Source organism: Hesperophylax consimilis, chromosome 14, assembly GCF_061612785.1.
Source record: "Hesperophylax consimilis isolate HC1 chromosome 14, BYU_Hcon_1.0, whole genome shotgun sequence".
NCBI classification, from domain to species: Eukaryota; Metazoa; Arthropoda; class Insecta; order Trichoptera; family Limnephilidae; genus Hesperophylax; species Hesperophylax consimilis.
The window spans coordinates 37,484,815-37,503,433 of NC_142849.1; the positions used below are offsets into that span (position 1 = coordinate 37,484,815).

At 34.8% G+C, this 18,619-nt stretch overlaps 1 protein-coding gene across 1 annotated transcript in view; it reads left to right on the forward strand.

Annotated features, from left to right (window-relative positions):
- LOC149418258 (cadherin-AgCad1-like) overlaps positions 1-18,619 on the forward strand; it is a 77,246-nt gene that overhangs the window by 13,420 nt on the left and 45,207 nt on the right. Inside the window, exon 2 of the mRNA XM_089639828.1 lies at positions 11,899-11,975. Within this exon, the coding sequence (XP_089495954.1) occupies positions 11,903-11,975 (73 nt within the window). The 5' untranslated portion in view covers positions 11,899-11,902. The remainder of the gene's footprint in view (positions 1-11,898; positions 11,976-18,619) is intronic.

Below are 18,619 nucleotides of genomic sequence, written 5' to 3' on the forward strand. Positions count from 1 at the left end.
ATTTTCTCTCTTTTTTTTTGTCTATTGACATATTTATAAGTAGCATGTGATAAAAAAATTAAAAGTTATAAAAGGGGGAGGGGGGGTTGAAGTTTGAAATGAAAAATGTATTGAATTGGTTTTCATTTAATCTGACATCTGACAGTTACGTTTTTCACATTCATACAGAATAATGTGATGGTAATGGCACGGACATTTCTTGATGCATTACCATCATATAGAAAATTTAATATAGGTTTGGGTACTTTTATTTATTATTTCTTAGTTATTAAATTTCTTTATACATCGAGAAACTACAGAAAATACATACAGAGAAATAACATTTCAAAGGCATAATATAAATTAGATAGATATAATATAGGCAACATATGCGTAGAATTTTAAAATCGTCATTGAAAAACAACAAAAAACCTCACATTAAAACACACAGTACTTAAATCATCAGTAACATCAGAAACGAAGTAGGTATTGTTTTTGGTAATTATGCGGGTGTGGCAGAATAGGCAATATTTAGGAAAAAACATTTGAATAGAGTAAATTGTTAAGATCAAATACTAGCATTACATAACATAATGATACCTTAATCAGGAATTGTGTGAAGTAGAAGATTACAGTAAAAACATTCGAATAGAGTAAATTGTTAAGGTCGAATACTAGCAATAGGTACATAACATAGTGATGCCTTAATCTGGAATTGTGTGAAGTAGAAGATTACAGTAAAAACATTTGAATAGAGTAAATTGTTAAGGTCAAATACTAGCAATACATAATATAGCGATGACTTAATCTGGAATTGTGTGAAGTAGAAGATTACAGTAAAAAATATATTTTAATGATAATAATAATCGTATAATTTGTATAGCGCTGTTTTTGTGAAAACTATCTCCGAGTGTATGTCTGATTTGCAGATTAAGGCATCAATAAGTTATATTCATTGTAATTGGCTTCTGTGATTGTGGGTTCTAGTCATACGCCGAAGATTTTAATTTAAATTTAGCAAGGAACAAGAAAATTTGGATTAATAATATCATAAAAATAATAGTTTGGATAATTTGTATAGCGCCGTTTCAGTGAAATATTACGTCAAGGGCGCTTTAAATATAATATATTAGTACAGGTTGAAGACTGATTGAAGTTCATCAGTTTGGCACTTGGGATAATACAGAAGTGAAATGACAGAGGACAAACTGAATATTTAAAGCGTGAATAAAACCTGTACTGTTTAATGCCGAACAAAACCCAGAAGTTCAGTTAATCATAAATACTTTTATCCAATTTGTTAACCAATGTTTTCCCTATTTCAAAATCTATGCAGGCATTTGAAGAAATTAATGTTTTGGAATGTAATATTCCGGATAATGTTTTGGTTGACAAACGGTTTCTAATTTTAGTTTTATTTAGATTAATTTGCGAAAATAGTCTCTCTACTGTTGCACTTGAGTGCGGCAAACACAGCATTGTTAAAATAAATTTTGAAAGCTTAGGAAATTTAAGAGTGTCATCGCCCAATTTTGTTTGACTGATTCTAATCCAAAATTGTAAAATCAAATGGTCGGGCGATGGGCCAAAATCAAAACATTGCAACTCTCTCCACTCTCTATCAAGGTCATTTAAATCTCTCTCTCCTACCAGATTTGGATATAACATTGCTAGAGGAGCGATCGACCTGCATTGTTTTGACTTGACACTAACCGGATCTAATACTTTCAAATGTTTTAATATTTTCACTGTTTTATCTCTAAAGTTAAATCTTTTTAAAATTTGGCTAACGCCTTCAATATAAAATTCTAAGCATCTCTTTCTTAAATTATCTAGACTTTCAGAATCTATTTCAATCAGTCCGTTTGATATTTTGCCAGCCAGTACACCACCCAAGTACACATTTTCTAATGTAAGAAAATAGCGCGGATTATTATATTCAACATCTACTAGCTGGGTCCAGTTTAAATAATTCGGTTCAATATAACAACCTAGAATAGTTTTTAGAGTAGATTCTACACGGCTATATAAGAGATGGATTTTAATTTTTTCTGACTGCATCTCTAAATTGAGATCATAAAAAAAAGATAAAGAAAATTCTAAGAAAAATAAATACATTTTGACTAAGGGATCTCTGAGTTTGTCTAAAATAGATGCGGCTGCGGGAATGTTTTCCTGAAGATGAGCATGTGTAAAAAATAATACGAGTGCTTCGTATTGCTCTAGCAACCTTTTCACAACCGCGATCAAGGATAACCACCTGGTTTGAGATGGGTGGAGAAGTTTGTGTGGTTTGAGCGACAGAAATTCCTGAAATTCGACTAACTCAGACTGTCGCTTATAACTGTTTTTTAAATAGGAATATATGTCCCTTGCTAAATTTTCCACACCGGATGGAATCTTTTCACACGCATTGCTAGCACACAAGTGAAAAGAGTGACACACACATTTCATTATAAAATGACCTGGAATATCATTTTTGAAAAGAGAAGAAAGCGAATGCCTAGAACCCATCATCACATTGGCACCATCTGCAGCAAAGCCCACCATATTAGCAGCATAAGGGATATTATTTTTAATAAAAAAATCTTTAATTTCACTATAAATATTATCGGCAGTTGCAGAAGGCACGGGAACTAAATTCAAAAATAAATCTACTACTTGGTTAACGCTATTATCAAAAACTCTACTTACTAAGGCTAAATGCTTAATGCTGCTAATATCAGTGGACTCATCTACAATCAAAGAAAATTTATTCTCCCTTAATAATTGACACACTTTGTCAAAACCAACTTTCCCCGTGACGTTATTGACAATTGCTGTGCATTTTCTCCTGCAACATGTAACTTTTTTGGCAATTTCCGAGTCTGGGAAAAGAGCTTGGCCCAACTTGCTCAGATGGTCCATGGCATTAAATGGTATGTTATGTTCTACAGCAAAGGCGGCCAACCTGAAATTACAAATAAATAATTAACAAAATAGTAGATATTATACATTTCAAAAAATGTTATAAAAATAGAGTAGATTTTTTTCATATTAATGTCAAATAATTTAAAAATACAGTTTAGAACCAATAGCGTACCTTATCTCAGCTTCTTTTATTTTTGAAACTTCTGCTGTCCTTTTCTGTATAGCTTGCATACCAAATAATGTGGGCTGGGAAGCGGCAGCTCTGATATTCGTAGTGTGTTTGATACTTTTCGCATGTTTTTGAATCTCTGACTTTCCACAAACAAAATCTTTATTGCAGGCATTACAGTAGAAGAATGTTGGCCCCTTTTTGCTCTCTTTTAACCACCCTTTAAAACTTTCATCAGTCTCCCACTTCTCTTGATATTTTTTGGGTATAATAAGTTTTCTTGCACTTCTTGGCCGAAGACGAAGTTGACGAAGCGTCTTCCTCATCTGACAGGTTCCTCCTTAAGCCAGAAGTAGAAGGTGTTGAATCCATCGTTTTGGCCTATAATAAATACTACATTATATTCAGGATGCACTTTTAAGTTGTCTTAATGATATATTAGAAAGTAGCAGCTCAACATTGAACTTATATTGTGTTACACTAACACCTAACACCGTTTTATATGTTTATTAATTGGAAAGAGATTGGAATGATTGGAACGTAGTAGATGTACTTATAATATTGTGCTTTTCCAAATAAAACAGTGTTTACTAATGTAATAATATTGCCAATTAATAGTTTCAAACTATGTATGTACTTACCACAGAATTCCTAGTAAAAACCACTAACTTTGTAATAAAAAATCAAATAATTAACTGCAATCACCGAAAGACAAGATAATTTCTTGCAATATTCATAGAAAAAAACGTAATCGGAAACCTATAAATATCTTTGAGGAATCCCCATTAATGGTTTTTATTTTCATAAATACACATTATTTTGAGTTGTCAGTGTTAAAAAAAATATTATTTAAGAATAATGGGAATCCCAATAATATAAAATTATAATAAAACCATTTTCACTAGCAATCCCAGCTATATTGTAATATGTAAAAAAAATTTTTACCAGAAATCGAAATTTCCCTAGATTTCGTAACATTTTGTGCTAATTTCCCTTTTCACTAGACAATATTTTTCTCCCCTAGATCTAGGGAAATTTCCCTAGACATCCCATCACTGCTACTACCTAGGGCCTAGTAGTCCAAGCGATGACCGTAAAAATCCCATCCCATAGGCCACATGAATCAAATTAGTACTGGGCTTTAACCCCAAATAAGATTAGTTAAAAAAACGCATTCATCCAGATTTCGGCCCGGGAGGAGTCTTGGAAAGCGACGACTCCCGGTGTCATTTTTGGGATGAAAATATCCGACGTGCCACATTACCAAAACTAGGTAACGGCAAAAGTTGATTGCAAATTTGTTATGAAAAAAAAATCGTTCGGCCAACTTTTGTGTGGGGAGAAGTACCTAACAAATGACATTGTAGGTATCCTCCAGATGCGGCAAAATATCTCATCGGCCACACGAATGAAATCGATGTCAGAATTTAGATAAAAATTCCCTGTTTACGAATATGTCGTTCGGCCGAAATTCGGCCGAGGAGAACCTTGTGGTCTACGCAGGGCCGTATTTGTACTTTTCACAAGTATAGGCCACTTCGTTTGCGCCGCCCCCTACCCCCTTCTTGGAAATTGCCACCGATAATATCTACCATAAAAAAAAAAAATTAAAAAAAAAAAAAAAAAAAAAACATAATCACTCAGTTTTAGGCTGCCATTAGGTGACACACAATTTTCAAAATAAATATTCAAATGTAGGAAGTAGGTATTCAAAAATAAAATAAACAAACGAATTAGTACAATTTAATTTAATTAGTAAAATTTAATAAAAGATTTACAATTTTTTTCGGTTTTTTTTTATTGACAAAATCATCTATAATATCTTCATAGCTTATAGTATTCATTAAGTCTGCTTCAACATTATACAGAGATTGTTTCCTCAAAAACTTAAAAAGATTCAGTAATGATGTCGATTCAGGTTTCTCTGTCGTCTTATTAGAGAAAATGTGACTACAAAAGTGTACACATTCCTGAACTAAATCGTCTTTTAAATCATTACAGTAATATTGCACAAGAGACTGAGCTTTTTCTGAGACTCTTTATGTTGAAAGTTACCTCATTCTTGTTAAAAATGAAATTTTTTCTTTAAAGATTATATATGCACCATGTCTTCTCTCTAATTCAGCTCTCAGTCTGTCCAGAATTACCAAAAAGGTGTTGACTCTGAAAGAGTCTCTGGAGGTTGTTTCAATTTCCTCATTTGATGCTTCGTCTATGAAGTTTTTTCTCTTAGGGTTCCTCTTACTCTTGTCGCCCTGATATTGCTTAAGTGCGCTCATTTCAGTTGCACTTTTTTCGAAAAAATCAAAGTTTTCTCGCTCTGCTATTGTAAATTCGAGAAGAGATCCATAAAGATCAGATACCGTCAGTACATCAACAGATGAGTTCTAAATCTGAGCACTCACTTTATTTAATCTGTCCAAAATAGCATTCCAAAATACGATCATAAATGCCGTTTCTAGTTTCTCCAATTTAAGGCGAATTCCCTTTGCTTCAATTCGTGGGATGGGTTTCTATGTAGCGTCATTTTCAATAATTTTTAAAACCGTAAGTACCTACTTCATCCCAGGAATATCTTACACTTTGACAGTCATCTGCTCTTGCTGACCAACGTGTGAGGTTTACTCTCTTCAGCGTCTTTCGTTTTCCTATTTCATTAGCCATTTTTTTCCAACGGTCGGTTGACTTCACAAAGAAAGTATATACCTCTTCCAGCAACATGAAGAAGTGACAGGCTTCTGTACAAGACTCAGCGGCCGAGGTTCCCACCAAATTTAATGAATGAGCTGAACAAGGGACGAAAATGGCAAGTGGTGCTTGTTCTTGAATTTTGGCTTGTAAACCATTATAAATTCCTGACATGTTCGAGGCATTATCATATGACTGACCCCGGCAGTCTTCTAGATTTACGTTCAACTTTTCTAGCTCTAAAGTAATGGCATCAAACATATCTTGAGCCTTGTGTCCTACAGAAGGTAAGAATTTAAGAAATCTCTCACATGGCTCTCCATTATTTAAAACATATCTAATCACAAGTGTCAGTTGATCTACGTGTGCTGCATCCGGTGTAGAGTCTACAATTTATTGACACAAGTATACACAAGAAACTGCCGCTTTGCACTGTCGGCCGGCCCGGCGCGCGCGTGATACGGTATATTATGTGTTCGTACGGGCGCGGGCGGGAAGCGGGGGTGACTGTTCATCACATCACCCGCCCCCGATCCGCCGCCACCCTTTACCCTTGCCGCCCGGGCAGTAGCATAAATATAAGTAACTATCTAACTAAAGTACTAGGAATTAGCGCCTTTAAAAATGATATTTATCGTCTAATAGTTATAAAACTCTGTCTATCCACAGGGACTTTTTTTTGTTTATAATCGCATACACGGCTTACCAAAGCGAGCGAGTGCCGCCCCCTGAACTCTGCCGCCCCTAGGCCGCGGCCTATAAGGCCTATTGACAAATCCAGGACTGGGTCTACGCGATTATTCGAGCGAAAAATACCTTTCTTCTAGCGACATTTTTAAATTACCCGCTTAAGGAGCATCAGCTTGGTGAACGGTGAGTGCCGGTGCTGACAAGGGGCGGCCGCGGCCATCTGCCGGCACTTATGATGACGATTTTTTTTTTCATAACAAATTTGCAATCAACTTTTGCCGTTAGTTTTGGTAATGTGGCACGTCGGATATTTTCATCCCAAAAATGACACCGGAAGTCGTCGCTTTCCAAGACTCCTCCCGGGCCGAAATCTGGATGAATGCGTTTTTTTAACTAATCTTATTTGAGGTTATAAAGCCCAGTACTAATTTGATGATGGATGGGATTTTTACGGTCATCGCTTGGACTATTTGACAAGGGGCGCTAAAATTTTACACGCGCCAGGGACGGCCCTGATTAGACGAACAATTACATTAACGCCTTTTAACTACATACGAGTAGTATAACTTAAATCATAAGACATAAACCATAATATGAGAAATACAAATCGCGTGAGTAATAAAAGCTTGAAAAGATAATAATGTAATAAAAGCTTGTAAAACAGCAAAGGATATTATGAAATGGAAGTTAAGAACATGTATTTAATATTTCTATTTTTGATACTGACAATTCGTGGTGGAATTCCACTATAATGATATATTGAAACAAATTTAAATCTTTTTTCCACTTGTGAAAAATGAATCTAGAGAGAACGTGATTTAAATTAGAAAGAGAATCTTATGCTTTATTATGATATGTTTGTTTAAAGAATAATAATTGTTTCCTTTGACATATCGCAGCTGTTTGTTTAAAGAATAATAATTGTTTCCTTTGACATATCGCAGCTGTTTGTTTAAAGAATAATAATTGTTTCCTTTGACATATCGCAGCTGTTTGTTTAAAGAATAATAATTGTTTCCTTTGACATATCGCAGCTGTTTGTTTAAAGAATAATAATTGTTTCCTTTGACATATCGCAGCTGTTTGTTTAAAGAATAATAATTGTTTCCTTTGACATATCGCAGCTGTTTGTTTAAAGAATAATAATTGTTTCCTTTGACATATCGCAGCTGTTTGTTTAAAGAATAATAATTGTTTCCTTTGACATATCGCAGCTGTTTGTTTAAAGAATAATAATTGTTTCCTTTGACATATCGCAGCTGTTTGTTTAAAGAATAATAATTGTTTCCTTTGACATATCGCAGCTGTTTGTTTAAAGAATAATAATTGTTTCCTTTGACATATCGCAGCTGTTTGTTTAGAGAATAATAATTGTTTCCTTTGACATATCGCAGCTGTTTGTTTAGAGAATAATAATTGTTTCCTTTGACATATCGCAGCTGTTTGTTTAAAGAATAATAATTGTTTCCTTTGACATATCGCAGCTGTTTGTTTAAAGAATAATAATTGTTTCCTTTGACATATCGCAGCTGTTTGTTTAAAGAATAATAATTGTTTCCTTTGACATATCGCAGCTGTTTGTTTAAAGAATAATAATTGTTTCCTTTGACATATCGCAGCTGTTTGTTTAAAGAATAATAATTGTTTCCTTTGACATATCGCAGCTGTTTGTTTAAAGAATAATAATTGTTTCCTTTGACATATCGCAGCTGTTTGTTTAAAGAATAATAATTGTTTCCTTTGACATATCGCAGCTGTTTGTTTAAAGAATAATAATTGTTTCCTTTGACATATCGCAGCTGTTTGTTTAAAGAATAATAATTGTTTCCTTTGACATATCGCAGCTGTTTGTTTAAAGAATAATAATTGTTTCCTTTGACATATCGCAGCTGTTTGTTTAAAGAATAATAATTGTTTCCTTTGACATATCGCAGCTGTTTGTTTAAAGAATAATAATTGTTTCCTTTGACATATCGCAGCTGTTTGTTTAAAGAATAATAATTGTTTCCTTTGACATATCGCAGCTGTTTGTTTAAAGAATAATAATTGTTTCCTTTGACATATCGCAGCTGTTTGTTTAAAGAATAATAATTGTTTCCTTTGACATATCGCAGCTGTTTGTTTAAAGAATAATAATTGTTTCCTTTGACATATCGCAGCTGTTTGTTTAAAGAATAATAATTGTTTCCTTTGACATATCGCAGCTGTTTGTTTAAAGAATAATAATTGTTTCCTTTGACATATCGCAGCTGTTTGTTTAAAGAATAATAATTGTTTCCTTTGACATATCGCAGCTGTTTGTTTAAAGAATAATAATTGTTTCCTTTGACATATCGCAGCTGTTTGTTTAAAGAATAATAATTGTTTCCTTTGACATATCGCAGCTGTTTGTTTAAAGAATAATAATTGTTTCCTTTGACATATCGCAGCTGTTTGTTTAAAGAATAATAATTGTTTCCTTTGACATATCGCAGCTGTTTGTTTAAAGAATAATAATTGTTTCCTTTGACATATCGCAGCTGACGCGTCGTCCCCAAAATCTCCAAACGCGTCTTCTTTTTCCTGTAGCTCTAAATGCCATTCCTCTTACCAAGAAAAAGACAACATTTGAGGCCAATGATTACACATTATTCAAACAAAAGATACCAAACAATGATGGACAAACAAAAAACTAGTCTAGTATTGTAAACATGGTTATTAAATTAGTATTATTCAATTACACAGATAAAACGAATCAAAAATATTATAAGAAAAAGGGGACATTTATATTTCGCCACTAGTTATTGTTTGTGATGGATTCACAGAATTTCTAAGGTCCGAGGAACAAAACTTCTTAAGGTGACACAATACCCTGATTCACTGCTCACATTTTAATTATTTCTGATGTACGTGTTACTAAAATCGTAAATGTTTCTAGAGGGATTCCCAGAGATGCAAGTTATTTATATTTAAGATTGAGATTTAAGAGAGGAAAATATCATTGGAAAATTTTTTTATTAGAAAACACAAATTACGACATCAAAAACGTACGTTGGAGATATATTTTCTGAAAAAACAAAAGTTGGGAATATTTAATTATCCGTGTACATTGTACGCACTTTATATGCTACAGGGTCGTTCGAAAGAATCAGTCAGAATACGCATTTGGCGATAATTTTGTGTTGTTTAATTTCCAGGGAAAATAATCAACTATGGACTATCAGGAGTTTATGTCTGTCATCGATGTTTCATGTATAAATTTTAAAACTTATGCCAAAGTACATGAAACTGTTGGTAGTCAAAAAGTGCCACGAACCAAATGAATTTTGATTCGTGATATGCGATTCGAATCATGTTTTTGTTCATAATTTCTATTCTATTGTCCAATTCACTATTGCATTGGTATAATTCAACATATTTAATATTTTTGTGTTACTTTTTGTCAGTTTCATATTGTCATATTTTTCAATTGAAATTTACCTCGTGAATTTAATAACATTTCGAAAATTAGACGAGTCAGGTATTTCTACCTCCGTTAACCATAAAAACAAATGGTGACCGGATAAATCATAAAAATAATAATTAATCACATCTTTAAAAAGTTATATAAAGTCATGGAAAGTGATGAAACAGAAACTTTATTAACTGGGTTAAGTAAGTTAGGTTAGGTTACTTTTTTTTCATCGTTTCTAATGACTTTATATCACTTTTTAAAGGCGTGTTGAATTGTCGATGTGTTTATTTATCATTGAAACAAAACAAATACATAAAAGCGATACAATATTATGCAATCGCATAACTACGATATGTAGGTAGGTACCGTAGAAAATAGGACATATAGCTAGTCCTAAATCTTCACACACTTAGTCCCAATTTTGAAAATTACACTTACATTCAAAGCTAATTTGAGTTCATTGAACCAGAATTTTCAGACAACAGAAATTAGTATTATTGATGTGATGACACAAAGACTTTATTAAAGGCCTCCGTGGTTTTATTTCACTAACTATTTGGCATCCGTGGTCGAGGTATTAGCAAATATCTAGTACCAAATTTAAGTTTTGTATGAAAAAGGCTACTCAACCGTTCCTCTTACCACGCATACACAACTTAGGTAATTATACAGAAGTAGCAGATATTTTAATAGCACTCGTTTCCACAAACTCGAACCGCGTAGGGAAATAAAATATACAATATTCACGAATACCGGGCTAGCTCAAGCAGGTTTGGTGTCTCCAGTTCGTTTGTATGGAGAGAGAACAGCCGCCTCCTATAGGTTGATAGAATAAGGGATTTCTTGGAAATAAAACAATCTAATTATGGTGCTACAAAATTCCTTCAAGAAGACCTATATTACAACACGTGAATCTACGTGTAGGAAAAGCTTAAATCTCTTTGTGAACGGTTAAAAGAATGGAAAATGATGTTAAATTTATTGGAAGAGGAGCAGAGACAGAAATAAACAGAATAAAACTGGAACGATACCTCAGAGCGATGATTTTGTAGACGTCCAGGGTGGCAGCAGCGGCAAATACTGACTCCAAATATACTAGTAATTATTATAATTTTTGGTGGCAAACACTGTTTTGCAAAGCAAATCTCGAATTCCAAGCGGAGAAGCGAAACAACCTGTGCTCACGAAAGCTAAGAACCAAGAGAGCTCTGCTCGCCAGCACCTCTGGGAATCCGGCGGTTTAGCCCCGCCTACCCCGGTAATGGTTACATCCACTTTTAACGCAGCCACGGGGTTACCATATGAAAGAATTTAAATGGACAAAGTGTTGAGTGTTTTCATTTTGAGAAAGTTCATTTCATAACACACCGAAAGAACTTACAAAAAGCATCTCACGTATTTCTTGAAAAGTTTCGAAGATTTTTCGTAGAATTTTACTCTCAGAGACTTCTAGGTTGGTTTCATCATTTTGTGTGAGGCAGCATGTCTCACAATCTTAAGTCTGATTTTCGATTTATAAATGAGCAGTTTGGTTTTTCGAACCTAGTAGTCCATTACAGGTATGGTAATTGATTAATTAATTTTTTGTATGAAAATTTTCAGGAAACCCGTGCGGTGCACGGCCAAACGCCAAAATAATGCAATTTTTTGTAATATGCACTCTAGAACACCCAAAAGTCACGAGCCGCCAATGATGGTAACATCTGCTTCCTGCAACAAATGTTAATAAGACAAGGTTTTATGCATAACATAAAGGATAATAAATTATTATAAACAATAATTAGTCGCTTTCTCGTCGGCGATATTTATTTTTACTCGGGAGATATTTTCAATTTGTATTGATATTTTAGGCGACTAATTATTGCTTGCAAGGATGTTGGGAGGTTACATATTAATACTTTGGTATGGTACACAAATACAATATAATGACTTTTTTTTAAATATGATAGGAATAATAATAATATAATGTTTAAAATTAAACGTTTGTTACAATACGTAATAATGCATAGTGTAATCTGTATCTTTTCAGAGCCATGGAGGTCGGAGTTCACCTTCGGTGTTTACTCCTAGCATTTGCTTTCACACTCCCCTGCGTACTCAGTCAAGGTAAGTGACCCCACTACATAATTGTGGGTGAAAGTATCGCATAGAAATGTCATCATTTATATATGTGTTGTATATTTTCCTCCAAATACAACATCTGAACAGTATCAATTATTTTACGACAAAACTATAAGTGAAAGTGTAAAGTTACAATCAAAAAATATTATTATTTTCGGTGATTTTAACTTTCCCTCAGGGAAAAACCCAATTGACGTTTTCGATTACTTTTGTTCTTTTTATAATTTAACACAATTCAACACTGTTTATAACATAAATGCACACATGTTAGACCTAGTATTAAGTAATGTAAATTCTAAAAATGCTGTTATCTGCCGCCATAACTCCCCATTAGTCAGAGAGGATATTCATCACCCTTCACTTTCATTCACATTCGATTACACAACTCAATCACATATACAAACAGACACATTGCCTCCAGACATAAACATGGGTTGGATTTTCCACGAAAGCTCAGATAACACACTTAAGAATGCCTTAGAACAACATCACTGGAATCATTACGATTGCCTTGACGTAAATCTAGCTGTCGAAATGTTTTATGAACAGCTCAATAATATTTTCAACATTTGTTTTAAGAAAAGATCTACACGTATGCTCAAAGATGTTAGACAATATCCGAAATGGTTTAGTGGGGAAATCATTCACCTCATACGAGAAAAAACTAAAATGCACTATCTTTGGAAAAAAACAAAATCCGAACATGCCTTAGCTAACTTTAAAACTTTGCGAAAATCAATCAAACGGTTAATTGGTCAGGCCTACACTGACTTTACACGTGAGGCCGAGAACAGTATAATAACAGACCCAACTCGATTTTGGTCTTACACTAACGATAAACGCCGCGGCTGTGACAAACTTAACCACATGGACTACAAAGACAATAAATATGATGGATCGTCTGAGATCGCCGCAGGTTTCGCACACTATTTTCAATCAGTATTTAGCGACAATATACCCAAACTTGACATATCCTCTATAGCTTCATCGTCATTTAACTCTTTACCTGTACAAATTCATGAAATTAACGATGACGATATTATTACAGCTTTCCATAAGCTAAAACCTAAATACTCCGTCGGCCCAGATTGTATTCCACCTATAATCCTCAAAAGATATGCAAGTTATTTTGTTCAACCTCTAAAACATATTTTTAACCTATCACTTCGCAAAAATATATTTCCGGAAATGTGGAAACTAACGAAAGTAACGCCTATACATAAAAAAGGAAAAAAGTCAGAAATAGATAATTACAGACCTGTAGCTGTGTTGTCAGCACCCGCAAAACTTTTAGAAACCATAATTTATTCACAGATATATAACCAAACAAAACACGCACTCACCGAAAATCAGCACGGATTTCGTCCCACACTGTCACCTTCAACGAATCTTATGAATCTCATTACCTATATTAATAATTCATTTGAAAATTTTGTACCTGTTGATGTGATTTATACAGACTTCGAGAAAGCATTTGATAAAGTCGACCATGATATTTTATTAAAAAAATTAAGTGACATCGGATTCTCTCAGAATTTCCTCGCTTTTGTGGCTAGCTACTTACGCAATCGTCGTCAGTATGTCAGTTACGGACACCATATCTCTCACGAATACAAAACTAACTCCGGGATTCCCCAGGGATCGAATCTAGGACCCCTTCTCTTTCTCTTATTCATCAATGACATTGGCAACACTATAAACCACTCAAAATATCTCCTTTTTGCTGACGATATAAAACTTTTCAAAGCAATCAAAAGTTACATCGATTCCATTCTTCTGCAGAACGATCTTGATTCTCTTGTCAAATGGTCGGAACTGAACAACTTACCCTTCAGTATTCAGAAATGCAGTGTCGTTACATTTACAAGGTCCAAAGATACATTCCTGTTCCCCTACCACATTAATAAACATGAATTAACACGTAAAAATGAGATTCGAGACCTTGGCGTAATTTTTGAAGCAAATCTCTCTTTCAAATCCCATATATCTGATATTGTCTCCCGTGCCAACAAAATGCTTGGATTTGTTCTTCGTAATTCAAGATCATTTACCAACGGAATCGCAATCCGAAGAACGTATGAAGCACTTGTTCGCAGTATCTTGGAATATAGCTCCATTATTTGGGCCCCTTCTGAGCAAAACCATATTCTTGAAATAGAAAAAGTACAAAAGAGATTCATGCGTTACCTATATATGAGGGAATATATGTACTACCCTTTCCTGTATCCATCCTTATTCTTAGCAGGAATGCTCGATCTTAATACATTAGAAGCCCGCCGAAAAATATTTTTAGGAAAACATTTTTTTAAGATAATCTCTGGAACTATACATAATCCACCTATTTTGAAAGAGATTAACTTATATGTCCCAGACAAGTATACTCGTGGAAGGTCCCATACCCTTTTTTATGCTCCAAAAGCGAGGACTTCTGCCTATCAGAACGCCCCAGTCAACAGAGCGACTGAACTGCTCAACGAGTCTGCATTGACCATCGACATTTTTAACGTAACCTACAGGCAGTTTAACAATTATCTTTTGACGTATGTCACAAAGTAGTGAAACTGACCTTTTTATGTGTTTTGCTATACTTTTTGTCTAATTTGTAATCTTCTCCATAATGTATTGGTGAATAACCGTTTTACGGAGAACATGAAAAATAAATAAATAAATAAATAAATAAATAAATAATATATATACTTTTTTAAAATCTCATGTTATCATCAGGGGTAGTCATGCAAGCAATGATAGCACTGCTTTCCGCTTGCCTGACAGTTTGACAATAACCAATCGGTGTGAGTTTGTTGACAAAGTTCTTGTCGCTACGAATAACTGATGTCAAGTCGATGTAGTCTTGCACAATCTATTCTAAAGCACTTTTAGGTGTTTGGTATTGTATTTAAGCGCCTTTGCACTACGGCGCTCGGAGCGAACTGTTTCAATTGCGCCCGCGTAGGGTCGGCCTTGTGGGACCTATACCTACACGGTGACCTCCTTCGTTAGTTAACCTCTTATCTCGACAATAGCTGCAATCTACAACTGTACAAGGGTTCTGATCATGGTCGGATCTGTGGGTACCTACACCTCCACGGTAACCTCCTTCGTTAGTTAACCTCTTATCTTGACAATAGCAATCTGTAACTGTACACGGGTTCTGATCATGGTCGGATCTGTGGGTACCTACACCTCCACGGTAACCTCCTTCGTTAGTTAACCTCTTATCTTGACAATAGCAATCTGTAACTGTACACGGGTTCTGATCATGGTCGGATCTGTGGGTACCTACACCTCCACGGTAACCTCCTTCGTTAGTTAACCTCTTATCTTGACAATAGCAATCTGTAACTGTACACGGGTTCTGATCATGGTCGGATCTGTGGGTACCTACACCTCCACGGTAACCTCCTTCGTTAGTTAACCTCTTATCTTGACAATAGCAATCTGTAACTGTACACGGGTTCTGATCATGGTCGGATCTGTGGGTACCTACACCTCCACGGTAACCTCCTTCGTTAGTTAACCTCTTATCTTGACAATAGCAATCTGTAACTGTACACGGGTTCTGATCATGGTCGGATCTGTGGGTACCTACACCTCCACGGTAACCTCCTTCGTTAGTTAACCTCTTATCTTGACAATAGCAATCTGTAACTGTACACGGGTTCTGATCATGGTCGGATCTGTGGGTACCTACACCTCCACGGTAACCTCCTTCGTTAGTTAACCTCTTATCTTGACAATAGCAATCTGTAACTGTACACGGGTTCTGATCATGGTCGGATCTGTGGGTACCTACACCTCCACGGTAACCTCCTTCGTTAGTTAACCTCTTATCTTGACAATAGCAATCTGTAACTGTACACGGGTTCTGATCATGGTCGGATCTGTGGGTACCTACACCTCCACGGTAACCTCCTTCGTTAGTTAACCTCTTATCTTGACAATAGCAATCTGTAACTGTACACGGGTTCTGATCATGGTCGGATCTGTGGGTACCTACGAGTTACATACACCGTGACAACCTTCGTTAGTTAACAATGACAATATAATAAACTGACAATAGCATGCAATCTACAACTGTACAAGGGTTCAGAAGTCGTCTAGGTAGGTGTTATCATCATTATTTGTATATTTGTATATTTGCGTAGCGCAGAATTTGTGAAAAATAATCTCAATAATGTTGTGATAGGTATTATCAGCGCCTTGACAATTTGGCGCCCGTAGCGGATTGCGCCAACATGGAGCCGACCCTAGTTCTGATCATTACTATTTTCTGTGTTATTTCACAAATTACTCATTAAAAATAATATACAGTACATTTGCGGTACGTTCCAGAGTAATATAGTAGGAAGATACTCTCAGTGTCTCATCTGAATAACCATGCACTTCTCCACCTTCCTCTTTCCCATCTCCTTCCTCTCCCCATTGCCTTCAGCCTCATAACATACTCCAATTGGGGATGCCATAGTCTTGCTGGCTCCAGACGGTTCGGAGGAGTTGGGACTCTTGTGCGGTTTAAATTAATATTTTTTAAAATTATTCTTCCTTCTTTCTTTGGTTTAATAAAATCACTTTGATTACAATATATTGTTTTTATCGTATCCATGTTTATGTTTGAATTTACATGACAGTATAGGGTGCTAATATTAAAAAAAACGGCGTGAATTACAGAAATGGGGTTTATATTATTTTATTTGGTACATCATGCCGTTTTATAAATCAAGTTATTGAAGATGACATCAGAAAAATGTCCCCCTGCAATACATTGGCGAAGGCGATTTCTGAAGTTTTCTGCCGCATTATGGAACATCTCGACGGGTACAGCGGCGATTTCCTCCCGAATTCGATACTTTCTAGTTTTTATAAGTTACATTCAAATCAATGATAAAAAACACTTTCCATGGAATTATCTCAAATTTGAATGTTAATTTACCGTAGAATGTAAAATCACCTTCTACTACGACTAATTTCTGAAAGTATACATAAACATACAAACAATTTAAAGAACACCTCACTTTTTACAGGTTGCACCCGTTTGTTTACCTTTCAATCATCATGGTTTAGTTTCTATCGCTATAAGGTTGCACATTCTGTAAGCAGTGGCGGCTCGTAACTTTTGGGTGTACTATAGTGCTAATATTACAAACGAGCCGAGCATTAGCCGAAAACGTCGTTTTTGTATGAAGAATTTGTAAGGAAATTTCAATTTAGCCGCACAGATTTCCTGAAAATCTTCCTACAAAAAATCGTTTTGGACTAAAAAATATCAATAATGTCGAATTTTAACTTAGCACTCTATCACACTCAAAAGTGACGAGCCGCCACTGGATGTAAGAAAAAAACCTCATCTGAACCCTTCGACAGACCACACTATAAGCGCCCTATATTTTTGTAGCTTGGCTTATTTAAGCATATCGTTCGCCATACTTTCCCATTGGAATTGTATGGCAAGCGATATGCTGAAATATCCTAACCAATGATGCGTATAACGTAATGTTTCGCCTACCTTAACTGTACAGTTTGGGATTGTTTTAAGCAGAAGTGGCGCCCTCTGACATCAAAGAGAACCGTTTTCAAACAGTATAAAATGTCAAAATGAAAATTTACAAAACATCAAATTTCTCATTTCATCATAAAAAACTTTTACAACAGTTAAAAAATTCCCACACTTCAAAAACCAATAAGACGATAAACTTCACAATCAAAAAGATAAATATTCTAATAATTTCCAGATTTTTTTTTCAGGAAAATAAAAATTTGAAAACATGGAAAATTTTAAAACTTCAAATGATGTCAAAAAGATATTTGTTTTTATAAAAATTTCCCCACACAGTTCTTCATATTATATAATTTTCCAAATTTCCTGGAGGAATTTTCTGTTCAAAAAAATCAAAATTCCGTAAAATTTTCCAGAAAGTTCACATTTCAAAAAGTCTTTAAATAAATTTCCCCACCTATTTCCCACACCAATTTCACCATCTTCCGAGAAGAAATTGTTACAGAAAATAAACATTTCCCAACACTAAAAATTTCTAGAGTTTGCCAAAGTCAAAATTTAAAACTTATGAATCCAACTTCATGTACAACAATTTTCCTGTACTTTCTCTGTGACTTTGCTACCACTGGATCGCCCAATATTACTTACCGGCTATTTTTGGAATCGGTTCTTTTTGGATTTTATAAATACTCGAAAATTTGAGCTTTGCCTAAGAACAAAAAATGTATGTAAATGGTAATCTTGAAATTTTAGAACTCTTTGGTTTAAAATTGCTATAAGGGGAGAAACTAGAATTTTATGTCAAAATGCCGTTAACTTCAAATGAAAAACTAAATAATTTCAAAAGACGTACATAAATTACGTATTCACAAATGGTTTTCATTTGGAATTTAGGATTAAGTTAAATATTGTATTAATTTGTATGTTAGTGATTTATACCTAAGTATCAGTATGTTAGACTAGATAAGCAGTTCGTAGAAGGGAATGGCCGACACAGGTGTCGATGAGGCTCGCTATCCATCACATCGCCAACCCTTCGGTGGTGCAAAGAGGAGGAAGGAACTCGAACAATGTCGAATTGGTACGTGGAATATTAGAGGAGGTATGGAAAGAAAGGTGAATGAATTGTGTGACA